Below are 27,583 nucleotides of genomic sequence, written 5' to 3' on the forward strand. Positions count from 1 at the left end.
TACTATACTCAGTTACTATACTATACAGTTACTATACTCAGTTACTATACTATACAGTTACTATACTCAGTTACTATACTATACAGTTACTATACTAGTTACTATACTCAGTTACTATACTATACAGTTACTATACTCAGTTACTATACTATACTATACAGTTACTATACTCAGTTACTATACTATTCAGTTACTATACTCAGTTACTATACTATTCAGTTACTATACTATACCGTTACTATACTCAGTTACTATACTATACAGTTACTATACTCAGTTACTATACTATACCGTTACTATACTCAGTTACTATACTATACTCAGTTACTATACTATACAGTTACTATACTATACAGTTACTGAACAGTTACTATACTCAGTTACTATACTATACAGTTACTATACAGTTACCATACTCAGTTACTATAATATACAGTTACTATACTATATGGTTACTATACAGTTACTATACTATACAGTTATTATACTCCGTTACTAAACTATACAGTTACTATACTATACAGTTACTATACTCAGTTACTATACTATACAGTTACTATATTATACAGTTATAAAATCTTGGCCCATAGGCCTAACATGCCAGTCACTAGAGACCCAGCAATAGGCAGCTTAATAGGACACTGGGTTATACGGGTGCATCTCTTATCTGATCAGAACCTTTTGTGCATGACTCATGACTATTTTTAGGCGTTGATCGTGTACCTGAAAGATTTGAATAGATGTCTATTGATGTATGAGTGTGTGAAGTCTGTGCGGATCTCTGGGCAACTCACGATGCTCTTTGTGGAAATCAATATCTCTTATAACCATATTCTCTTTACCTTTGATCTGCATAGAACCATCGGGCCCTTGGAGAGCCAAATGGAATGTTTGGGCCCCTGGAGATCTGCACTGCAAGGAAACAAGGGACAATGTCGCTGATTGGGCTTTTTAGAAATATGGACCTGCGTTCAGAATCATGACACCGAATTGAATTCTTATATTAAATAATAATATGCCACATATACTTCCTATTACAGCGAAGTATCTGTTTATATTCTCTGCACTGCTGGTTCTGACTCCTGAAACAATGTAGCACAAGCCAGCTGATTAACCCTTTAAAAGATAAGTAAACCTTTAAAATAAGTGAATGTAAAATGGATTAGAGGGCTATTCAGCACTTTTGCAATGTACATTCATTATTTCTTTATTTTTAATTCCAAGATATTAAAGGATACATGTACTGTTAATATGAATGAATTGTGTTACAACAGCGCCACCTGCTGGTCAGTTTCCCACCAGTCTGACCAGCAAGTAGTCAAGGAAGTCGTCAGGAGGAAGAAATAAAAATACATTTACATACAGAATGAGCAAATATTGTTATTACTCATTGAGTAGTGAGAAGTTTATGGGCATTTGCACTTGGCGGATTGGGATTGTTATGGAACAGTTTGTTTTTTTGTTATGAATTTTGAGACATCATTTCCCCCCTCTCCTGTTATTTTCTCAGGAATTTAATCTGCACCCCCCAGTAATATGAGAGTGAGAAAGTGCAGTTATAGCTCTTCAGTGACAAGCGCTTGGCACGTATCAAACTCACAATAAAAGGGAACATTTGTTAAGAGCCTGCTGTTCGCTTGTCCTAATTAAGTGCACATGTTCCTCTCCCAGAAAGCGTCCTTTCCTTGCCATTTTTTGTTTAACTCAATCGTTTTGAGTTCTTAAAGGCACAGCACCCGTTAGGGCACAGAGGATGCTACACCTTCTGAGCTCAGTATGATCACCAGCGAGACCTACCCCCACCCCAGTGTACATACCTGTGTGCATTGGGAGCATATTGGCAGATATTTATATATATAAGTACAGGTCTCATGTGTGTGTGTCTGTCTCATGTGTATTTGTCTGTCTCATGTGTGTGTGTCTGTCTCATGTGTGTGTGTCTGTCTCATGTGTATTTGTCTGTCTCATGTGTGTGTGTCTGTCTCATGTGTGTGTGTCTGTCTCATGTGTATTTGTCTGTCTCATGTGTGTGTGTCTGTCTCATGTGTGTGTGTCTGTCTCATGTGTATTTGTCTGTCTCATGTGTGTGTGTCTGTCTCATGTGTGTGTGTCTGTCTGCCATGTTCTGTCTTTAGTCTGAAGCCTTGTCTGTGCCCGGGGTACTGGCTGTATTTATGTGTTACTCCTGGCACTGCTCTACCTGTGTCACTTGGTCCATGAGTAAATCTGTCTTGCAGGGAATTTTAGGCTTCTCTGTTCGTTTGTAAGAAATCCCCCTGGGGAGCGGCGCTGCCCAAACCCAACAGAACGTGATATGTTTGTTCCATTCTGATAGACGGCGAGTACAGAACAGTCTGATGTGGGTTCAGTCTGCAGTGTCACTGCTTTAGTGACTCATGAATGTCTCAGTACGTTACATATTTCCAACCTGGTGATTGTACAGCGCTGCAAAATGTGTTGGCGCTTTATAAATATATGTGATAATAATAATAAGAGTCTTCAGCCCTTAGGCTGTTGCGTTACAACTCCCAGCACCTCCTGACAGTTTCTGGCTGCAAAGTTAAAGGTGAGATATCCCAGATGTATGTTCTGAAAAGAGAAAGAGAGCCTGAACTGCTTGAAAGACAGTTTGAATATCTACCCTCCATATTGCTGGACTGCAGTAACACGTTTGTATTGGAATAATTGTGCCCCATAGATGTAACACTGCGAATGCCACTATTATACCCCAATTGTATAGGAATGAGAAACATACTGCTCAGTGCCTTCTACTTCTCTACCTCTATTTGATGAAGTGGCACTTTCACTAGTTATTGAGGGTTTGTGCCTTTATATGGTCACAGAACAACCCCTCGGTGACTTCTAATATCCTTATCATTTACAGTAGGGGGTACATTATCCCTTATAATACATGAGTGATACTCAGAGTTCCCTGTATAACTCAGCCTGCAGCCTTGTGTCTTTATATGGTCACAGAACAACCCCTCAGTGACTTCTAATAGCCTTATCATTTACAGTAGGGAGTACATTATCCCTTATAATACATGAGTGATACTCAGAGTTCCCTGTATAACTCAGCCTGCAGCCTCGTGCCTTTATATGGTCACAGAACAACCCCTCAGTGACTTCTAATATCCTTATCATTTACAGTAGGGGGTACATTATCCCTTATAATACATGAGTGATACTCAGAGTTCCCTGTATAACTCAGCCTGCAGCCTTGTGCCTTTATATGGTCACAGAACCTCTCAGTGACTTCTAATATCCTTATCATTTACAGTAGGGGGTACATTATCCCTTATAATACATGAGTGATACTCAGAGTTCCCTGTATAACTCAGCCTGCAGCCTTGTGCCTTTATATGGTCACAGAACAACCCCTCAGTTACTTCTAATATCCTTATCATTTACAGTAGGGGGTACATTATCCCTTATAATACATGAGTGATACTCAGAGTTCCCTGTATAACTCAGCCTGCAGCCTTGTGCCTTTATATGGTCACAGAACAACCCCTCAGTGACGTCTAATATCCTTATCATTTACGTAGGGATATATTATTTTTTAACCTACATGTATATAGTGCTGACATGTTCTGTTCTTCAGTGCACATCAGTCCCTGTGCCAGAGGAGCTTACAATCTATATATTACTGTGTGGCATTGCAACCCTTTTACAGAACATCTAGAAAACTCCATCCCTGTATTTCTGACAGTAGAACAGACAAATGGCTCCCCCCTTCCCACCCAGTGACCTGACCCCAAATGTCTTAAGAGATTGTCTCTCCAGAAGAATCTGAGCAGAAGAAAAGCCTCTGATAGAGGTCACTGGCCTTCCTGTCATTCTGGGCTTCACTAGAACTTCACGGTGGGAGGGGAGATGATTTAATGTGAGTTCCTGCCCATTAGATAAATTGGAATGAATCAAGGGATCTGTCTCGCCCAGACCCCTCTCCCACGGACTCACAGACTGGTATTGTCTCCCGCTCAGATTCTTTCTTAGAGAGAAGATTTTGCTGTGATACTCGCTCGCCATCCATGGTTTATAGCATTAAAATGGAAATACAGAATGGCAGTATCTTAATAGTTGCTCACTTCAGCCTGAGATGGTTGGTGGAGGGATGAAAGTTGTTGTTCAACAGTAGCTGAAAGTTTGCAAGTTGGATAATGCTTTTATAAAGTCACCAACTGTCTCCATCTTGCCCTATTCCCTCTACCTTCGCCTACTGTCTCCACCTTGTCCTACTGTCTCCATCTTCTCCTACTGTCTCCACCTTATCCTACTCCCTACACCATGTCCTACTGTCTCCATCTTGTCCTACTCCCTCCACCTTGTCCTACTGTCTCCATCTTGTCCTACTGTCTCCACCTTGTCCTACTCCCTACACCATGTCCTACTGTCTCCATCTTGTCCTACTCCCTCCACCTTGTCCTACTGTCTCCATATTGCCTTTCTGTCTCCATCTTGTCTTTCGGCCTCCACCTTGCCCTACTGTCTCCATCTTGTCTTTCGGCCTCCACCTTGCCCTACTGTTTCCATCTTGTCCTACTGTCTCTCTCTTATCCTACTGTCTCCACCTTGTCCTACTGCCTCCATCTTGTCCTACTGTGTCCACCTTGTCCTACTGTCTCCACCTTGCCCTACTGTCTCCATCTTATCATAGTGTCACAAGTTTACAATTTGCCAAAGAACACATTGACTGGCCTAAAGAGAAATAGCGCAACATTTTGTGGACTGATGAAAGCAAGATTATTCTTTTTAGATCTATGGGCCAAAGACAACTTGTCAGACGCCCCCCCAAATACTGAATTGAAGCCCCTGAGTGAAGCCGGGGTCACAAGCATCATGATATGGGGATGTTTCTCATACTGTGGTGTTGGGCCTATTTATCCCTTTATAACAGGGATCATGGATCAGTTTGAGTCCAAATACTTGAAGAGCTCATGTTGCCTTATGTCCAAGAGGAAATGTCTTTGAAATGGGGGATCAACAAGACAACGAGCCAAACACACCAGTAACTGAGCAACATCTTGGCTCCACACCAACAAGACTGACATAAGACACAATAGAATGTGTGTGGATGGAAATAAAACCTATTATAAGGATTTTGAGCTTCATTCACTTTTTTTAAACACACTGCTATTATTCTGAACACAACTGTAAAGGCATAGAACTGAACTAAAGTCCAGCTGTTGATGGTCCTTTAAAAGTGTCCTCCTTCCAAAACGATGTTTTATATAAGAATGAGTATCTGTCTGTCGCTTTCTGCACTGCTGGTTTTGACTCTTGAAAGAGCACCCTAATGACTTCCCACATAAGAATGAAGAGAGAAAGGATATAATGGCAGATAAAGCTCAGCCTAGCAACACTGCTTTAGCTCTTCCCTCTCTGAGATGCTAAATGTCCATTCCTGGCTCTGCGGGTCCCGTATTTCCCAGCTAAGGAGACAGAACACGCTGTGTATTGATCCCTGTGCCAATATAATTAATAACAGCCCAGGAGCTTGCCGGCGGCTCACTTGGCACTGGCTGCTGATCACACGTTGGCTTCACCTTGGGAGACAAAGCTCCTGTAATGATATATATTAAGATATATTATATTTAGTATTTACTTATTGGCCCTTAAGGTGGATACATTCTATATTGGCACTCAGTGTCTCTGTGCCTTTATTGCTAGTTTTCATATTAAATATGTGTTTATTGGTTTATGGCTCTGAGCAGCTACAATGATTTGCAGGGAATGTCCCGGGATCGATCTACTCCAGCTGCTCTGCTGTAAGGGGGAATCATTGACCACATGGCAGGAGAGAAAGGGGAAATAAACCCTGGTTGCAAGTAGAACCTTCTCTCTATTGTTCCATTCCTTTCATCTCCAGTAGGTGGCGCACATGGGTAGCTATGGCCCGTGCTGAGCATTCCCATTAGTTATAAATGGATACGATTGTTCCCAAGGAGACTTGCAGAGGTAGCAGTCAGCCATGGGGTCCATTGTGCAGTCCCTCATGCAGTTCAGAAGTCTGCTCCTGCTAAAGAGTTATTGCCTGGTTCAAGCAGGAGCCCAGACTTTTGCTGTAGAGCCCAGTTAATTACAAGTATGCCACTGTAAGCATCACTAATGGCCCTACACATTTTGTGCCCCATAGGCACCAACTTTTTGACACTGTAAGCATCTCCAATGGCACTACACATTTCATGCCCTATAGGCACTAATGTTATGCCACTATAAGCATCTCAAATAGCCTTACACGTTTCGTGCCCTATAGGCACCAATGTTATGCAACTGTAACCATCTCCAATGGCCCTATGCTTTTCGTGCCCTATAGGAAATAACATTATGCCACTGTAAACAACTCCAATGGTCCTACGCGTTTTGTGAACTATACGCACTAATGTTACGCCACTATAAGGATCTTGAATGGCCCTTCAGGTTTTGTGCCCTATAGGCACTAATATTATGCCACTCTAATGCCACTGTAAGCATCTCCAATGGCCCTATACACCCTGTTATTCCATTATAAGCATCTTAAGTGGCCCAACGCGTTTTGTGCCCTATAGGCACTAATGTTATGCCATTATAAGCATCTTGAATGGCCCTAAGCGTTGTGCCCTATAAGCACCAATGTTATGCCACTATAAGCATCTTGAATGGCCTTACGCATTTCTTGCCCTATAGGCACTAAAGTGCCAATAGGGCATGAAACGTGTAGGGCCATTGGAGATACTTACTTTAATTTAACTGAAATAAAATCATACTTGTGTTCCTGTGGCTTTCCTAGAGTGCCTGGAGGGTCCCACTGTTTGTACTGCCGACAGGTTTCCACTTTACGAGCCGAGGGTCTGGTGCACTCGGAGCACTGCTTCAAATTGGGGAGTTATTCATTATTTACACAAGCGACTTGTGGTTTACAATGACCAGTAAGAGCATAAAAATATAAATATCCCAATCAATAATTACATCTGGCCGATGTCTTTCCACTGCAGGAGTTTGGTGACTCTGGGAGAGGACACATTTCCAATATATTTTGGGCTGAAAAGTTAATTTAGGAAATGTTAAAAGGGAATCATCAATTTTGCCTCATTCTGGCAATAAATAAGAAGTTTTATGTCCGCAGGTCACTCGTTCTGCGCCCCCTGCTGCAATCAATCAGCTCCGGCAGCGGCTTGTCCATGGGAGGGTGTTGGGGAAGGACATTTTTAGTTTTTCAGTTGCTATACTAAAAATTTGGGAGATCATCCCTAAAAGGCGTGGTTCAACTTTTAAGTTAATGTTTAGTAAGTTATATATTATAAGTAACTTTCCATTTTTTTTTCTTGCCTCCTTCCAACTCTTTCTAGCTATCAAATCGGGGGTCACCGACCCAATCTAAAAGAAAAAAAAATAGACCCATCTAGACCCTAGCAACCAAATTGCCAAAAATAAATAAAAAAAAAAACTAACTAAAAAAACACAAATTAGTGATGGGCGAATCTATAATTTCCCCGTTTTGCCACCGGTGAAAATTCGCAAATTTGCAGCGAAAATTCGCTGGTGTTACAATTTTGATGCGGTCAAAATTTTTATTGATGCCAGTGCCAGTTCCGACGCCAGCAATAATAATGGACGCCTATTGACTTTAATGGGTGTCGGCGTCAAAATTGCAGTTTCACAAATTTTTCCACCAGTTTCGCGGGAAATTCGTGGTGAATCGAAATGGGACAAATTCGCCTATCACTACAAATAATAAAAATCAATTGCAAATCTCTCGGAATATCCGTCTCTGCATTATGCTAAAAGTGATCATAAATAACCAAGAAATACCAAGTTTTATAAACATTTTTATTATAATTTTTGCAAAAATTAAACAAAATACTTGTGTGCAAATTATACATTTTATTCAACCCCCCCCCCAACATTAATACTATAAAACCCCGTTAGCCTCCGAGGGAAGGGGAAATTACAATATGGAAATTCCAAAAAAAACAGACTTCCCACAGGACTCGAGGCTTTTGGAAACAAGTTGCATTGGGTTTTGTTACTTCTGGTTTAATTTGGAGATATCCAAAACTTTGGTCTTATAGAGGCTCAACTACAACTCCCGACATCTTAACCCCAGATTGGCACCCGCTATGCAATCCAGTAACCGCTTATGTGGGTGCTGCGCTCTTTCAGGATACCCTGCAGTATAGCTTAGCACCCTTAATGAAATGTAATGGTTTGGGGAGTTTCTAACAGCAATTCTTACTTTTACTCAAGGGCCAGTTATTTCCCAGCCCAGTAGTAAGAATAAAAGTCATTAAAAAGGGCTAGAAAAAAAAAATCATAAGTTTAAATGGAAACGATCTGGTAGAGGTTTAATTCAGCAGCCGAGGGAGAGGGATTCCCAACTTTGTATTTTAGACTATTAATAACTAATTAATAAGCAATGAGATCTGTTAGGGTTAAAGTCACAGGCCAGAAGAGAAAAAGCCAACAGCACCCATGGCCGTTGCTAATGATGGCACCCGCCTGTCACTACACACACACGGGGTGACTGCCCTTAAAAAAAACGCACATTTGAGCTCAGTCGGCCGAAAATCAGCTCTATGATAGGCCCAAGCCATTAGAATTATTGACACTGGTGTTTTCTTCACCGGGATTTTAAGGGGAGGTTCACCTTCGATTTAACTTTTAGTATCTTATATAATGGCTAATTCTAAGCAACTTTTCAGTTGGTCTTCATTATTTATCTTTTTTCAATTATTTGCCTTGTTCTTGTGACTCTTTCCAGTTTTCAAATGGGGGTCACTGACTCCATCTAAAAAATACAACAAATGCTCTGTAAGGCTACAAATTTGCTTCTATTACTCATCTTTCTATTCATATTCCAGTCTCTTATTCAAATCAGGGCATGGTTGCTGGGGTAATTTGGACCATAGCAACTAGATGGCAAACTGGAGAGCTGCTGACTAAAAAGCCAAAAACCACAAGTAATAAAAAATGAAAAACAATTGCAAATTATCTCAAAATATCCCTCTCTACATCATACTAACAGTTAATTTAAAGGTGAACAACCTCTTTAAGGAAGCAGAGAAATGCCAATTGTGACATCAGCCTAAATTGCGACCTGGTTGCTATGGGAGATAAAAATGGTACCAATTTGCAATTATTACAGGACCAGTTATACAGAATGCTTGAGGTTTTCTGGATAACGGATCTTTCTGTGATTTGGATATTTTAAGTCTACTAGAAAATCATATAAACATTAAATAAACCCAATAGGCTGGTTTTGCCTCCAATAAGGATTAATTATATCTTAGTTGGGATCAAGTACAAGTGACTTTTATTATTACACAGAAAAAGGAAATAGTTTTTTAAAAATCTGGACCATTTCATTATAATAGAGTCTATGGGGAGACAGTATTTCCTTAATTTGGAACTTTCTGGCTAAAGGGTTTCTGGATAACAGATCACATACCTGTACCACACAGTCATTTTATTACTGCAACATTTTATTCATCCCTACCCTCTGAACTCTGGGGATCCTGGAATGTGAAAACAGAGGGGTAAACAAATAAAGTTTGCAAAAAAATGTTCCTTATTAAAGGATAAGTAAACCTTTAAAATAAGTCATTGTAAAACTGATGAGGGGGCTATTCTAAGCACTTTTGCAATTTACATACATTATTTTATTTCCAAGCTATTAAGGGATACATGTACTGTTAATATGAATGAATTTTGTTACAACAGCGCCACCTGCTGGTCAGTTTCCCACCAGTCTGACCACCAAATAGTCAAGGAAGTTGTCAGGAGAAAGAAAGAGGCTGATGTTCTTCTGCTTAGGAAAGATGTGAGAAAGGTTTCTAATTTTATTCCTAAGCAGAAGAACATCAGCCTCTTTCTTTCTCCTGACAACTTCCTTGACTACTTGCTGGTCAGACTGGTGGGAAACTGACCAGCAGGTGGCGCTGTTGTAACAAAATTCATTCATATTAACAGTACATGTATCCCTTAATATCTTGGAATTAAAACAAAATAAATAATGAATGTACATTGCAAAAGTGATTAGAATATCCCCCTCATCGATTTTACACTTATTTTAAAGATTAACTTATCCTTTTAAGGGGGGGGGGGGAGTTATGTATTTTTTATTCCTTACAAAGGCAATAAAATAGTGACAAGCTCCATGTAACCAGAAAATTCCTCTTCGACGTGTTTTCAATTCATATGGAGTAGGAGCGGCCATGCTGCTTGGTCCAGCAGATGGATTGTCCCCTCAAAAAACAGCATTGTGCAGCAGTGATGCATGGGTTGGGTAAAAATTGACACGCACCCGACTCTATCCCCACCCTCAGCCCGCGCCTGATTTCCGGGTTTGTTTTATAGACCCCGCCCCACCGATAACGTCAAAAAAGGGGCGTATTTCTATAAAAAAGGAAGGCGGGGAGATCAGGAGGAAGAACTCAACCTGCACCCGCCCACCACCCACAAATGAGGGTACGATGCAGGTAAACCTGCGGGTATTGGCCCAGCCTGCACATCACTATTGTGCAGTATATAGATGTTTCATAAGGACGGCTTTCCTACCGACTGGTATTAGTACAAAGTCACAAAGAGGAGCCACTCGGAATCACGGGCCCTGGCTCGGAGGGTGCCTCATGGTTCTTAGGCCACAGCTAAACTAATAAAGCTGACGCTCTACCTGCCAACCCTAGTGCAGTTACATTATACAGTCATTAAAAAAAGTAAAAAAACAAAAACAAAAACAAAAATACAAAGTCAGTCCTTTCTCTAAAGTGGTTCATTTAAGAAAAAAAGAAAAACCCACAGTTTACAAAAAGCTTCTCTCAGGCTTATTTTGTCTCAACAATTACAGGTTCTTGGGTCATAATTTTCTGCAAAAAAAAGAAAAGAAAAAAAGTTTCCTATAATTTCGTATATCATTTTATCAATACTCCCTGCGAATACCCGGCACACGATCTGATCAGAAATATTCTAAGGCACTTGTCACACGCAGCAGCGATCTGCAGATACCGACCACATTTCTCTGCACTGATAAAATTCGACTTCCTTTATTTCGGCAAGAAGTTATTTTTGAATATTAGGCCAAGTACAAATGTAATACGGGGCAGCAAAACTCCCCCCCCCCCCAAAAACGCAACCCCCACTATTACTTTACTGATCTGGTAAGCAACATTGGATACAAATCCTAGTGAAAATCACTGTAGAAGAATTATAAATAAATTACTGGAAAGGTTCTTATAAAAAGGCACTGTGTTTGGGCAGTGTAATGTACACAATTATTAAGCCTTACAAAAGGTCTTGTGCCGGCACAGCACCATGGTCATCGTGGCAAAGTAAGACTTCTTTTTGGACTTTGCCTTTCTGTGCATGGAATATGCTTTCCTTCACAGTCTTCAAGCAACGGATATTTTCCCCCCAAGTAATGCTCTTCATGGAGGGCAGGTGGAGCATGATATCTTTTGGCAAGTAGGCCACACCAGAATAAGCCAAGTCGAGCTCCTGCAAGGCGTTCAAGCCAAAGAACATGTCAGAACTTAGAGACTTTAGATTGGGGTTGTTGGACAAGTCAAGTTCCAAGAGAGACGTCAAACTTTTGAAACTGTAAGGCGAGACCTCTCTTAAGTTTGGCAAGTCGCTCAGTGATAAGTGTGTGAGACCTTCAAGCCCCAGAAAGCTCTCCTTCTCAATCTTGGAAAGAGGGTTCCTGTCCAAATCAAGTTGATGGAGTGGGATTCCATGGAGATCCGGCACAGAGAGAAGCCGGTTTCCAGACAACATTAGGCTGTGGATGTTCGGAACAGGACGCTCAGCTCCTCTGGAGATGGAATGGATCTCGTTGTTTGCAAGATTGATGGTCATGGATCTTCCTTGACTTTTCAGAGTGAAGGCACCAACACCGACCTTCTGGAGCTTGTTGGAACTCAAGTCAAGTTCTGTGAGGCGTGAATATAAAAAGCTGCCATCGGCTAAGGTTTCTAGAAGGTTGTGACTAAGGTCCAAAGATTCCAGGTATCTCAGTTTGGAGAAGGTGGAGTAGGAGATCTTGACGATCTGGTTGTAGCTCAAGTTAAGGTTTATCAAAGTTGTATATCCAGGTCCGGACAGCACGGATTCATTGATGGTTTTTAGCCTGTTGGAGGAGAGATCCAGATACGAGGTATCCAGCGGAATGGAGACCGGGACCACATGGGGTCCGACGTCGCTGCAATCGACTTTGGTCAAGCTGAAGCTGTGGAACAGGCCAAAGTTATCCACGATGCACCGACACCCCGGGAAGCAGGTCCTGCTCGCTCCGACGATTCCATGGACGAGAAGAAAGAAAATCCAAGAAGAAAGAGCCATTGTTAGACCTGGAAATGAATCGGAACACACAGGAATATTAGAATTCGGGTCAGACTTTCAGCTGGAAAATGGACATTCATTAATTAACTGATAAACAAGGAAATCCACCATGAAACACCGATCGTTCTGTAACAGGAGCACAAAGTCAAATTCATTTCTACCCACCCAGGTAATAAAACTCCAGGGAGAGAATGCGAATTATGCACTGACCATGCAAGTCCAGACATCGCAGGATTAGAACATCTGAACATTCCACAAGGAGCATGGGAAATGGCAGGAATTATCAACCCCCGGCCATTGCCTTTCTTCTTTAATGACACCAAATTTTCTCTTTTTAAAGAGGAAGTAAACCCAAATGTAATTCTATAGGAGTTATGTGTAATTGTAATTACTGCTGAAAGCAGCGTGTCTGAACCATTGTGTTCCCTTCACTGCTGATCCCGACTACATGTTCCACTGAAACAAGGCAGCTCTCCCTCCAGGGCAGGTGTGTGAAGGGTGCAGGCCTCTACTGCAGGGTTTTCTGGTGGAACTGTTCCTTTAAATGACAGCAAATAAACCCAGCAGTGTAAATGCACTTGAATCACAAGAGTATGAGATAAGGCTCATCCCAGATAAGGAGCACGGGATTCTGTGGCGTCAACTGATGCCAAAAGTAGGTTTAACACTAAATTCCTTGCGTGTCTCTTATCCTCTTCCCAACACTCTCCAGATCACACAGGCACCCCTGCAGTTGGTCACCAGTGTCTCCCCCTCTACAGCCACATAACAGATCCTACCCAAGGAAAGATTACCCCACGCCTAATAGCGCCAACATACAGCGCAGCACTTACACACCAACCCCCTCAATCACCCCCATATGCAAAAAAAACAAAAAAGGCAAAGGTTTCCCAGGAGTTGTATCCCATAGCAACCTATAAGGCATCCATTTTTAATCAGATGCCCAGTAAATGCTACCTGCTTATTGGCTGCTATAGGGGACCTGACCTAGCAACTGGGCTCCTATTTATTACATGCAGTAACCCCTTTGGAAGGCACATTTATAGGGGTGGTTTACCTTTAAGTTAAGTATGATGCAGAGAGGGATATTGTAAGAATTTGCAATTGTTTTTCATTTTTATGATTAGTGGAGTTGTTTAACTTTTTATTCAGCAGCTCTCCAGTTTGCAATTTCAGCCGTCTGGTTGTTAGGGTCCAAATTACCCTAGCAACCATGCATTTATTTGAATAAGAGACTGGACTAGGAAAGGGTCTAAAATAGCGAAGGATAAAAAGCAGCAATAATAGTAATAAATCTGTAGCCTTACAGAGCATTTGTTTTAGATGGGGTCAGTGACCCCCCCCCATTTGTGAGCTGGGAAGAGTTGGTAAATAGTTTAAAAACTAGAAAAAAAACTCACAACAACAACCAACTGAAAAGTAGCTCAGAATAAGTCATTTTATAAAACCGATTAAGTTAACTTAAGGGTAGAAACACGATCAGATTCGGGGAGATTTAGTCGCCCTGCGATAAATCTCCTCTTCTTCGGGGCGACTAATCTCCCCGAGCTGTCTCCCCCAGGCTAGAATGTAAAACGCCGGCGGGATGGCAGTCGGTGCGCTTTGTTTTCCGAAATTGCCTCAAGAGGAAACTTCGGAGTGCCATCCCCCCAGCGATTTACATTCTAGCCGGCGGGAGGCAGTTTGGGGAGATTAGTTGCCCCGAAGAAGAGGAGATTTATCGCAGGGCGACTAAATCTCCCCGAATCTCAGCGTATGTCTCTGTCTCTAAGGGTCAGCCACCCTTTTATACTAATATATACTATATTAATCTGCCTAGTCTGAACTCCTTAGCAAATCAATGGCACCGACTCTCGTATGTGACAGTTTTGCACAAGGACATCCTAGCTCTGCAGGAGGAGGTAATCCCCTGAATGGACCCATCTAATATATGCAGGGGGCTACCAGATTATTATTATTATGCAAAAAAACTGATAAGGTACTAGGTTTTACTACAGGTATGGGACCTTTTATCCAGAATGATCTGGACCTGGGGCTTTCCAGATAACTGCTATTTCCGTAGTTTGGATCTTCATACCTTAAATCTACTAGAAAAAATCATATAAACATTAAATAAACCCAATAGGCTGGTTTTGCCTCCAATAAGGATTAATTATATCTTAGTTGGGATCAAGTACAAGCGACTGTTTTATTATTACACACAAAAAGGAAATTAATTTTAAAAAAAAAATTGAATTGGATGAAATGGAGTCTATGGGAGAAGGCCTTCCCATAATTCAGAGCTTTCTGGATAATGGATCCCACACCTGTGCAAAAGCCAAAAACCTGTCTTGCCTGACAGTTACACAGTATCCTGGTATTAAAACATATGGGTGGGAGCTGCTATACGGCTTGCCTTAGACAATACGGTACAAAGGTATGACAAGAAGTTGTTTTTATAGTTATATGTAATTTACATTTGGAGCTATTCCCACTTGCTTTTAGTGGCTTCTTTAAGCCAGTTGGGGAAAGTATTTTCTTAGGAAAGCTGCCCGGGCATGCTGGGAGTTGTAGTTTACAGGAGCCGAAATGGGAAGGAAGAGGTGGAGCCTCTCTAATGTGAATAGGAAACAACCAGCATCCCGTTGATAAACAGTCTGTTCCCAATGGAAACCACCAGACTAAAGGGAAAAGGAGTGACCGTAATTAGAGTCTGGCAGCGTCTGAGCCTCAGAAGGAGAAATTAATTAGGGCAGCGCTAATGAGCAGGTCTCCAAAAGTGACCTCATTTGGTTTCCTTTAACCCATGGAATGTATGTGGTTCCCAAAGGCTTCAGGACTCCCATCATATTTGTATGGACCTTTGTTACATGGGGGATTCCAGCAGGGGGGCAATGCTTAAAGGGGTTGTTCACCTTTAAACAAACGTTTAGTAGGGTATAGGGAGGGATATTCTAGGACAATTTGCAATTGGTTTTTATTTTTTAGGATTAGTGGGTTTTGAGTTATTCATATTTTTATTCAGCAGCTCTCCAGTTTGCATTTTCAGATATCTGGTTGCTAGGGTCCAAGTTCCCCTAGCAACCATGCATTGATTTGAATAAGAGACTGGAACATGAATAGGAGAGGCCTGAATAGAAATTATTATGCAGAAATATTATTTATTTACCCTTTACATCACAACTGAATTATAAAGCTCCATTCATAACCAGACAGCCAGCTGGGACTATTCCACCCCCACCACCATCATCATCATCATCATGAGATCCGCTGCTAAACCTGCTGGGAGTGGGGGCCCTACAGCTGTGGGGGTCCTGGGAGACTACTAGCCTGTCCTTTAAGGATTGCTCGGGGGGGGGCAATACACTCACAACTGCCCCTTCATTGATCTAAAATGGTAATTGGCCACAGTCGGCAGTCCATTTAAAGGACAACTAAACCCTAGAAATGAATGTGGCTAAAAAAAGGCATATTTTATAAAGTGAATTTATTGCACGAGGCTAAAGTTTGAGCTTGTCAATAGCAGCAATGATCCAGGACTTCAAACTTGTCACAGGGGGTCACCATCTTGGAAAGTGTCTGTGACACTCACATGCTCAGTGGGCTCTGATTGGCTGTTGAGAAGCTAAGCTTAGGGCTCGTCACTAATTATCCAGCAGAAAATGAGCTTCCCTGGCTGTAATATAAGCTGATGCTACAGGTTTGCTGATTATTCAATTCTGATGCTAATTGCACTGGTTTCTGTTCTGCCATGTAGTAATTATGTGTATTAATTACTAATCAGCCTTATATTGTGACATTTCTATTCTATGTGTACTGTATATTGTGAGTGGCTCCCTAAGCTCAGTAAGTGACAGCAGCACAGAGCATGTGAATCAGTGAATCAGCAGAAAAGAAGATGGGGAGCTACTGGGGCATCTTTGGAGACACAGATCTTTACTGCTAAAGGGCTGTGGTTGCCTTGGGCTGGTACAGAAGCACAAAACATCATGTACAACATTTCTACCTACTTCTTTAGTTTAAACTTTCCTTGTCCTTTAAAAGTTTACAGTGCCCCCAACTACTGCCAATTACCCCCCCCCCTGCCATACAGGGGCTGATTAAAGTCACCCAGACACAATTGTCAGCTCCTCAGCCCAATTATGGGGCAGGTATGAAGATCGCCATCCGGCGAGGAAAGAATCAGTTCAAAGAGCTGCCCAAGAGATCACTCAAGTCATTGCTCATTCCCTACAATGTTTCTTCTCTGTGGGTGGGAGCTGCCATGTTGTTTCTATTACAAGTATTGGGGGGGGGGCAGAGGACTCTGTATATTTGCTTTACAGCGTAAGATCTGGAGCCTGGGGCCCATGAAAGGCTGGAGCACAGCTGGAGGGCCGACATTCCCACATGTCTGTGCATAATCAATGCCTTTCAGGTTGAACGACGAAGTCTGGAGCAGGTTCTTGGCAAGAATTTTGGCAAGAGATGCTTCTCATACCCGAAAGAGAGGGGTGAATGAGACACCAGAGGAAAGGGAGATTCTCTGCATGGGGGAACTCCTAGAAATTCTCATTCCTCAGATAAAAGTGGAAGAAAGAAGCAGTTCAGCAGGATCGGCAGCATTTCTAGCAAATTCCCCGTGTAAGAAAATCTCTCTTCATGACTCCTGTACCCGGCGGGGATTCTGGGCTGTTATATAATATTCTAATATAATCTCAATATACTATATATTGCAGCTGCCCATTCATTTCAACTGCCGGCGCTTTGGCCACCAGGTCACAGGATTTTTATCAGAAGGGCAAGTAAACCCCAAAGCTGCATCATGAAATAAAAACTTCCTCATAGATATCGAATTGCATATTCCAGCTGGTTTACCAATAAATTAAACTAACTGTTAGTATGATGTAGAGAGGGATATTCTGAGATAATTTGCAATTGGTTTTCACTTTTTATTATTTGTGGTTTAGGAGTTATTTAGCTTTTTATTCAGCAGCTCTCCATCATTAGCCAAATGCAGGCAGGGCAGACAGTATGGTTGCTACAGTCCAAGTTCCCCTAGCAACCATGCATTGATTTGAATAAGAGACTGGAATATGAATAGGAGAGGCCTGAATAGATAGAGGATGAATAAAAAGTAACAATAATACACTTGTAGCTTTACAGAGCATTTATTTTTCTTAGATGGGGTCAGTGACTCCCATTTGAAAGCTGGAAAGAATTAGAAGAATAATTCAAAGACCAGTTGAAAAGCTGCTTAGAATTAGCCTAAAAGTGAATATAAAAAGGTGTAACACCCCTGTAATAGAGTCACTATTTCCATGTGGTATAAAGAGCTTTTCACAGCACAACCTTTACAGGAGGGGCCACTTAATAAACTGCCATTTCCATCTCTTAAAATAACCAATAACTTTGGATAAAGAGTAAAATGACACTTTGGATCTCACTGTTCTGCACGGTTTAGTGCAAAAATATCAAAACCCAAAGCGTTTGCCTTTCAGCAGCTGTGGTGGAACACAAGTGGTTTTGTCTTTAAAGGGCATGCAAAGGCAAAAAAAATAAAATCCCATTTTTACTTTCTTTAATGAAAAAGAAACCTATCTCCAATATACTTTAATTAAAAAATGTGTACCGTTTTTATAAGAAACCTGACTGTATGCAGTGAAATTCTCCCTTCATTTACTGCTGTGGATAGGAATTGTCAGACGGTCCCTAACTGCTCTGCAGGGAAACAATCATACTTATGTACAGCAGGGGGAGCCCCCGCCTTACTTCCCAGCCATGCAGAACTCAAGCAGCTTTGTTTATGATGATCCCTAAGCAGCCCAGACCACACTGAGCATGTGCACAGTCTTGGTCTTGCAAAGATGTATAACAAAGTTACAAGATGGTGACCCCCTGTAGCCAACTTTGAAAGCATAAATAATTTGTTTGATTAGGCTTGTGGTGCAGTAACTGCATGTTTATATTTAGTATACAAATACAGCATTTCTAGCCTTATTCTATTTTACACTTTACATGCCCTTTAAGCCTCTGTCCCATAAGGAGCCTGAACCAATCCCAACGCAGGGCAGAACTCCGGCCCATGGGGCTCGTACGACAGTTGCTGCTCAGTCACCCAGGGATAGCACCCCGTCTGCATTTTAACTGCTCATAAGAGCCTGGGGAAGGTATACGAAGTTCTGCTCTGCTGGGGCCCCTGACAGTACAAAGGGGCCCTCATTATGCAGCGCTGCACCCCAGTTTGTAACCAGGGATTATAGTCACTGATGGCCCTGCCTGTTGTTTGCAGGATGTCGGGGGGCAGTTTGTGAGTCAGGGGAGCAGAAAGCACAGATAAAGATGCCCATGTAGTGGGGGAAAGTGACATGAACTTTAGAAAATGAAGAGAAAGTTCAAAGCAAGAAAGTCTCTACATGATGGAACTAAAGCTCCCGGCGTGAGCAATGCACAAGTGGGTAACAGACGCACACAACCCTCCCCTCATCCACATAAAGATATTGGTTAGAGACAGGCAGCCTGCGAGGCTCAGTTGCTGCAGAACTACAACTCCCATTACCCTTGTCTAAGCAACTGGAAGCATAAAGTAAAGGAAAAATTGGTTAACAATAAATAAATAAATAAATAAATAAATAAGTATGTGGCATGAAAATAAATGACAAACTATATCAAATTGGGTAAATCAGGTCCCTCGGGCCTTTTGTCAAGTGGCTTATTGAGTTCTTATGGGTCAGTGGGATCCTGATTATTTGCTGGACTTGAACTGGGCAGATATGGAAACCAACAGCCACAAACATGCGTCAGTGTTTTATCTCTTTAACAGCACCACTAGGGCAAGAATACAAGGAAAGGACACGGACTGTACAACTGGAAAGATTAGATTTCTGTGGAAGAAGCAAAAAAATTGAGAGAGAGAATGGCCTTCTGGACCACTTACATGAGACACTTCTGAAAAAAATAAGTTTGTCTGCTTACACCTTACATAGCAGCAGTCTGTGTAACAGCAGTCCTGTCCTGCTTTATGGCAGCTGAGATTCTAGCTATCTGTATAACAGAACATTCTGTCACAGTGGCTGCACAGATCCTATCTGATCCCCATTGTAAGCAGCAGTCCTGTCCTGCTTTATGGCAGCTGAGATTCTAGCTATCTGTATAACAGAGCATTCTGTCCCAGTGGCTGCACAGATCCTATCTGATCCCCATTGTAAGCAGCAGTCCTGTCCTGCTTTATGGCAGCTGAGATTCTAGCTATCTGTATAACAGAGCATTCTGTCCCAGTGGCTGCACAGATCCTATCTGATCCCCATTGTAAGCAGCAGTCCTGTCCTGCTTTATGGCAGCTGAGATTCTAGCTATCTGTATAACAGAGCATTCTGTCCCAGTGGCTGAACAGATCCTATCTGATCCCCATTGTAAGCAGCAGTCCTGTCCTGCTTTATGGCAGCTGAGATTCTAGCTATCTGTATAACAGAACATTCTGTCCCAGTGGCTGCACAGATCCTATCTGATCCCCATTGTAAGCAGCAGTCCTGTCCTGCTTTATGGCAGCTGAGATTCTAGCTATCTGTATAACAGAACATTCTGTCCCAGTGGCTGCACAGATCCTACCTGATCCCCATTGTAAGCAGCAGTCCTGTCCTGCTTTATGGCAGCTGAGATTCTAGCCATCTGTATAACAGAACATTCTGTCCCAGTGGCTGCACAGTTCCTATCTGATCCCCATTGTAAGCAGCAGTCCTGTCCTGCTTTATGGCAGCTGAGATTCTAGCTATCTGTATAACAGAGCATTCTGTCCCAGTGGCTGCACAGATCCTATCTGATCCCCATTGTAAACAACAGTCCTGTCCTGCTTTATGGCAGCTGAGATTCTAGCTATCTGTATAACAGCGCATTCTGTCCCAGTGGCTGCACAGATCCTGTCTGATCCCCATTGTAAGCAACAGTCCTGTCCTGCTTTATGGTTTGAGAAAGTACTGACCGTGTACTAAACAAAGATAGAGACCAGTTAAACATGAAGGGGTTAAGGGTTGTTTCCAGATAAACTAACAGTCATTAATACACATTTCATCATTTAGAACAAAATTATGAACATCTTTTCTCCCCACAATTTGCAGGAATCATTTTACTTCCAGTGTATCGACGACACAATTTTCTTATGTTTAATTCATCCAAGAGGAGGAGGAAGGGAGTCGAGCAGGAGCCGCAAGACAAAGAGTCCAGTTCACATGGAGGCGGCAGATTTCACTGCAGTTTAATTGTCTTTCCCGCATTGTCAGTGAGCAGAGGACAAGATGGCACTTGCTGAATAAGTGAACAAACAGCCCAGGCTACTTCGTATTCTGCCCGGCTCTCGAACACATTCGCTGGAAAGACACTGGGCAAAAGGCTGGGAGGGTCGGCCACAGCTCAGAGAAAGATTAAACTCCAGCGCTTGGGACAATGCTATGGAGATACTGGGCCTTTAATATCCCAAAGGGGCCCCGGCCTCTCGCAGTGAAAGGGATTTTACAGACTGTGGCACAACATGATGCACAGGCCACGAGACAATGACCTTAGATTATAAATTCCCTAGAGAAGAGACTGATGGAGAAGTTATAGGGACCTTAGATTGTAAACTCACTGGGACAGGGACTGATGGGAATGTGATAGGGACCTTAGATTGTAAGCTCCACTGGGGCAGGGACTGATGAGGATGTGATAGGGACCTTAGATTGTAAGCTCACTGGGACAGGGACTGATGGGAATGTGATAGGGACCTTAGATTGTAAGCTCCACTGGGGCAGGGACTGATGGGAATGTGATAGGGACCTTAGATTGTAAGCTCCACTGGGGCAGGGACTGATGAGGATGTGATAGGGACCTTGGATTGTAAGCTCACTGGGGCAGGAACTGATGGGGATGTGATAGGGACCTTAGATTGTAAGCACCACTGGGGCAGAGACTGATGGGAATGTGATAGGGACCTTAGATTGTAAGCACCACTGGGGCAGAGACTGATGGGAATGTGATAGGGACCTTGGATTGTAAGCTCACTGGGACAGAGATTGATGGGAATGTGATAGGGACCTTAGATTGTAAGCTCACTGGGACAGGGACTGATGGGAATGAAGAAAAGGTCAGCAGCCCACTGGCAATTTGAATAAGTGTGAGGTTTACACTTAAACATCCAAAAAATAGGGCAACGTTTCAGGCCACCCAGGCCCTTTATCAAGACCACTGGGGCAGGGACTGATGGGAATGTGATAGGGACCTTAGATTGTAAGCTCCACTGGAGCAGGGACTAATGAAGGGGGTAATTTAGGGACCAGGCACTCCCACAAAAAAAAATCTGCCCTGCCAAAAATTGCAGGTTACGACAGAGGAAGAAGCAGACCCCCCACTGAGCCCCCTGTAACCCCACCGTGCAGCCATAGGGACGGTTTCCTTGATAGTTGCCCAATAGACTGATGGGAATGACGTAGAATCTGTACAAAGTGGATATAAATGTGTCGCCGTTACCTCCTCTTACAGTGACTTGAATTAAAAAGAAATATTTCGGCCAATGAAAGATCCCTTTGTCTGCGAGAAACATTCTTATCCGACGCAGCAGCTCCCGGGGCATTACTGTATAATCGGCTTCTCTTTTGAAGTTTAACATTAAAGGGCAAGTCCACTTAAAGAAATACCTTTTTACTCTACTCACAAGGGCAATGAGAAGAGGGTCAGGATGGAAAGTCATTTAATAACTGCCACAATCAGGGGGGCAGCCAGAAGCCCTGCGCTAGGGGGACCCCTGAAAAAGAAAGGTATGGGTTGGACAAGAGACCCTGGTGCAGAGCTGTGTATGCGTTTGTTTGTGCGCCAGCTCAGCATGAAGCAACTAGCGAAACAACTACCTACAACCTGACGGAGACGGCAAAACTGATATTCACCAAATCATGAAGATTCGGTGCCCCGTAGGTTTAACTCCGCTTTGTTCCATACACCCAGCAGCAATGTTTATAGAGTTATTCACCTTTAAATTAACCGTTAGTATGATGTAGAGCAGGGATCCCCAACCTTTTGAACCCATGAGCAACATTCAGAATTAAAAGGAGTTGGGGAGCAACACAAGCATGAAAAATGTTCTTGGGGTGCCAAATAAGTGCTGTGATTGGCCATTTAGTAGCCCCTAGGTGAATTATCAACCTACTTTGAGGCTCTGATTGGCAGTGGTTTATATACAACTAAAACTTGCCTCCAAGCCTGGAATTCAAAAATAATCACCTGCTTTGAGGCCACTGGGAGCAACATCCAAGGGGTTGGAGAGCAACATGTTACTCATGAGCTACTGGTTGGGGATCACTGATGGAGAGGGATATTCTAAGACAAATTGCAATTGGTTTTCATTATTTGTGGTTTTTGAGTTATTTAGCTTTTTATTCAGCAGCTCTCCAGCTTGCAATTTCAGCCGTCTGGTTGCTAGGCTCTAATCTACCATAACAACCATGCATCGATTTAAATAAGAGACTGGAATATGAATAGGCGAGGCTGAGATAGAAAGATGACTAATAAAAAGTGGCAATAGCAATACATTTGTAGCCTTACAGAGCATTTGTTTTTGAGATGGGGTCAGTGACCCCTATTTTAAAGCTGGAAAGAGTCAGGAGGGGGCAAATATTTAAAATTAAATAATGAAGGCCAATTGAAAAGTTGCTTAGAATTAGCCATTTTATAACATACTAAAAGTTAACTTACATGTGAACCACTGATGAATATTATATACTCGAGTATAAGCCGAATTTTTCAGCCCCCAAAATATGCTGAAAAACTTTACCTCGGCTTATACTCGGGTCAAGCGCAAAAACAGTCGCCGGCGCCCAAAAATATTCGCCAGCATCCGAAGACGAGACGCCGGCACCTCCAATGGGAGCAGAAACCCTCAATTTTTTGATTGAAACTTACCAGAAGCTGCTGCATTTCTTACCCTCGGCTTATACTCGAGTCAATAAGCTTTCCCAGTTTTTGGGGGGTCCTTCAGCATAGGGGAGCAGTTAAGTAGAAAATATAGTTCCAGGCCGGCATCAATCCGGAACACCAAGGAGTTGAATTCAGGAGTCCAAAGTTTACAAAACATTTTATTTTACATTATGTATAAAAGCAAAAAAAAAGCCTTAACCATTTCGTGTCACCAAGGGATTTCTGGTCTGTTTACAAGAATTTAGCCTGTGATTAAGTGTTTCCTGGTGACACAAAACGAGTAAGGCTTTTTGCTTTTATACATAATGTAAATATTTTGTATATTTAAAAACTTTTGGCTCCTGAATTCTACTCCTTGGTGTTCCGGATTGATGCCGGCCTGGAACTATATTTCCTAGTTAAAGGTGAACCTCCCCTTGTGACTAAAAGGTGAAGTTGGGGGAATTGATTTGCCTCCATGTGCAGCGATACAACCCCCCTCCAGCGGCACAGCCCATTCATAAACACTCACAGGCCTCACAAGATTCCCTTCTAATCTAATCAGGGAAACGTTACGCCGTCACTCAACACATCCCTCATTCCGTCACTGGAACGGCCACTTTCAGCTCATAGCAAGACATGGTGGGGGGAGATCACTGCTGGTCCTGACTCCTGAAACAATGTAGCAGACGCCAGCGGAGCTTCTGCTACAATGTTTTGGGATTTAGAACAGAAAGCGACGGTCACTGTTTTCACTTTCAGGTACAAATATGAAAAGTTTATGTATATTGGAAAGTTGCTCAGAGTAAAATGGTGAAGTTGCCCTTTAAATTCTATAGGAGCATGGATTATCCCCCCAAACTTTGTCCATATACAAAATAACAGCCGGGCAGGATATCCGGGTGTCAGAAACAGCTGTGGATTAAGGAGGCTGGAGTTGGGCGGGGGGTAAAGGAAATTCTGGGAAAAATGCCCCCCAGGGAACCCAGCTGCACTAACATGCGCCAACTATTTCCAATACGGGCGACTTGACGGAGATCAGCCCCAGCCAGAAGCAGCACATCTGCAGCGAGTTACTGCAACGGTTACACGCCGAGTCGCAAACTCACGATAAAATAATGCGCCATTTATTCCTAAAAATAATTACTGTGCAGAAAAGACTCCTCAAACCCCAAAAGGCGGGGAATATGGCAGCCCCCACGCTTACCCAGAATTACAAATATCCTCCTGAAAGTCCCTCATTAACGAAGAAGCAAAATATATTAGGACAAAACAAATAAAAATCATGAGAAATCCATCCAGGAAACCGGATTTATAAACAAAAAACTGCCATTTGGCTGGAGATCAGGACAAGGACAGACGAGATGAAACTGTCAGATTTAGATTCATAAAAAGAGTCATTTAATGGGGGGGAAGTTGAACAGAAAAGGATTAATTATTTCATGAGAAATCCCTGCAGCGGAGTTTTGGGCAGGTAAAGCCCCCCCCCCGGCACAAGGAGCTGATGATCAAATTACAGCTGCCGTGGCAGTTTCTCCTCTGCTCAAGTGATGGAGTCGGGAGGGGAGAGAGTTGAATCAGATGAATTAACCTTTTCGGGGCCATAGTGAACCCCAAATAAGTTTGTGCGTAGGGAACTAGTATACAAGTAGTAATCTGTTACTAGGGGCCAAGATTAACATCTCCAGAAGCCCTTTTGAGACCCAGCTGTAGCAGTTGGTAGATTGCAAGCTCTTGGGATACAATATCCTGCAGATACAGTGTAACACGAGCAATGTATATGGCACAGAATAAACATTTAATCTGGAATAAGTTTTACTATTGTTGCTGCCGAACTAAAACTCCCAGGCCTGTGGGTGCCGAGGGCTTCTGGGAGTTGTAGTTTAACCGCCACCAAGGAGTTAAAGCTTCATGACTGGGATGTACCATTACTAAAGTGCCCACAATAAGTTTTCATCTCCCCTCCCACCGCCATTTCTAATTTCTGCTGCACCCTTTCCTTGCTGGAGAGAAGTAACTAGAATCTAAGATACAAATTGGTAACTGGTAGGACATTGGGGGTTGACACCCCCAGTTTCACCCTCAGTCCCCCAACCCAGTCTAAACGCAAATGGCAACTGAACTTGCCCCAATCTAATTAAATGCAGTTCAGGTAAGTCCGCTTTGAGGGGGGGGCAGCATCGCAATAATATGACCTGCAGTGGGGTCTGCAGCATCCGCCAGGGTTTGGCACTCACTCCCCCCCATTTATAAGTCAAAGTCTGAAGAAGGGACCCCCGGTACTGAACACTTATACAGTGGGGGTTATATACGTTCTAAGCTGCCCAACAGGACCCAGCACTTCACATAAACACTGAGGTTCTGGGCATATTGGGGTTTTCTGGGCTCACTGAGGTTTTTTGGGGGGGGCTTACGGAGGTGGTTCTGGGCGCACCGAGGGCTTTCTGGGCACACAGAGGTTTTGTGTGGGCTGCTGGGCACACGGGGCTGGTTCTGGGCTTACATGGGCTGGTTCTGGGCTTACATGGGCTGGTTCTGGGTTTACATGGGCTGGTTCTGGGCTTACATGGGGCTGGTTCTGGGCTTACATGGGCTGGTTCTGGGCTTACTGGGGCTGGTTCTGGCTTACATGGGGGCTGGTTCTGGGCTTACATGGGGCTGGTTCTGGCTTACATGGGGCTGGTTCTGGGCTTACATGGGGGCTGGTTCTGGGCTTACATGGGCTGGTTCTGGGCTTACATGGGGCTGGTTCTGGGCTTACATGGGGCTGGTTCTGGGCTTACATGGGGCTGGTTCTGGGCTTACATGGGGCTGGTTCTGGGCTTACATGGGGCTGGTTCTGGCTTACATGGGGCTGGTTCTGGGCTTACATGGGGCTGGTTTCTGGGCTTACATGGGGGCCCGGCTTCTGGGCTTACATGGGGCTGGGTTGGGCTTACATGGGGCCTGGTTCTGGGCTTTTACATGGGGCTGGTTCTGGGCTTACATGGGGCTGGTTCTGGGCTTACATGGGGCTGGTTCTGGGCTTACATGGGGCTGGTTCTGGGCTTACATGGGGCTGGTTCTGGGCTTACATGGGGCTGGTTCTGGGCTTACATGGGGCTGGTTCTGGGCTTACATGGGGCTGGTTCTGGGCTTTCATGGGGCTGGTTTCCTGGGCTTACTATTGGGGCTGGTCTGGGCTTACCTGGGGCCTTGGTTCTGGGCTTACATGGGGCCTGGTTCGGTTGCTACATGGGGCCGTTGGTTCTGGGCTTACATGGGGCTTGGTTCTGGGCCTTACATGGGGCGGGTTCTGGGCTTACATGGGGTGGTTCTGGGCTTACATGGGGTGGTTCTGGGCTTACATGGGGTGGTTCTGGGCTTACAGGGTTGGTTCTGGGCTACTGAACAAGATCCACTGCAGAACACAAGTAGGAACATACTGAACTAATAGATGTAAGTAGCCGACCCCAGCGGGTTCCAGACACAGATCACCAGCCCCAGTTACAGTCCAGTCCCGTTTCTTACCTGCAATCCCCGGCGGGTCGGGCGCTCAGGGGTCGGGTCGGGAGGCAGCAGGGTGGGCTGAGCTGCTTTTGTTAGAGTCGCGCGGCGGAAACTCCGTCTCTCCGACAATCCGGCATTTCATTGTATTCCCCGCACTCGTGTGTCTCATTTATTGACTCCTCGTACCCCGGGAATCCGCCGCCTCACGCTCAGCCCGGGAGACTCCGCATTGTCCGCTGAGCGCAACCAACTGGCAGCTGAGGGGGAGCAGCAACACGGGGAACTCGCAACTGCCGCTCACAGTTTAAAGGGCCAGCAGCAGCCACGTGGGGGCAGGACTAACTCTTCTCTCCCATCCCTCTTTCTTAAAGGGTTTGTTTACCTTTCATTAACTGTTAGTATGATGTAGACAGGGACATTCTGAGACAACTTGCAATTGGGTGTTAGTTTTTATTATTTGTGGTTTCTGAGTTATTTAGATTTTTATTCAGCAGCTCTCCAGTTTGCATTTTCACCCATATGGTTACTAGCGTCCAAATTCCCCTAGCAACCATGCATTGATTTGAATAAGAGACTGGAATATGAATAGGAGAGGCCTGATTAGAAAGATGAGGAATAAAAAGTAACAATAACAATACATTTGTAGCCTTACAGAGCATTTGTTTTTAGATGGGGTCAGTGACCCCCATTTGAAATAATAATTCAAAAATTATAAAAAAGACAAAGACACAGCACCTCATCCCCTAAACTGCACCTCCTCCCCTGAACTGCACCCCCTCCCCTGGACTGCACCCCCTCCCCTGAACTGCACCCCCTCCCCTGAACTGCACCCCCTCCCGTAAACTGCACCCCCTCCCCTAAACTGCACCCTCCCCTTAACTGCATCTCCTCCACTGAACTG

The 27,583-nt window shown here is 43.5% G+C and overlaps 1 protein-coding gene across 1 annotated transcript; it reads right to left on the reverse strand.

Moving 5' to 3' along the window:
• Window positions 1–11,005: 11,005 nt before the first annotated feature.
• tsku.S (tsukushi, small leucine rich proteoglycan S homeolog) lies at window positions 11,006–26,951 on the reverse strand (the record flags this gene model as incomplete). Its single annotated transcript, NM_001095549.1, is given in 2 exon segments — window positions 11,006–12,326; window positions 26,704–26,951. A coding segment is annotated over 1 exon segment (1,056 nt). The 5' UTR covers window positions 12,319–12,326; window positions 26,704–26,951.
• Window positions 26,952–27,583: the final 632 nt, after the last annotated feature.

The sequence above is a fragment of the Xenopus laevis genome, chromosome 2S (genome assembly GCF_017654675.1).
Source record: "Xenopus laevis strain J_2021 chromosome 2S, Xenopus_laevis_v10.1, whole genome shotgun sequence".
In the NCBI taxonomy this organism is placed as follows: Eukaryota; Metazoa; Chordata; class Amphibia; order Anura; family Pipidae; genus Xenopus; species Xenopus laevis.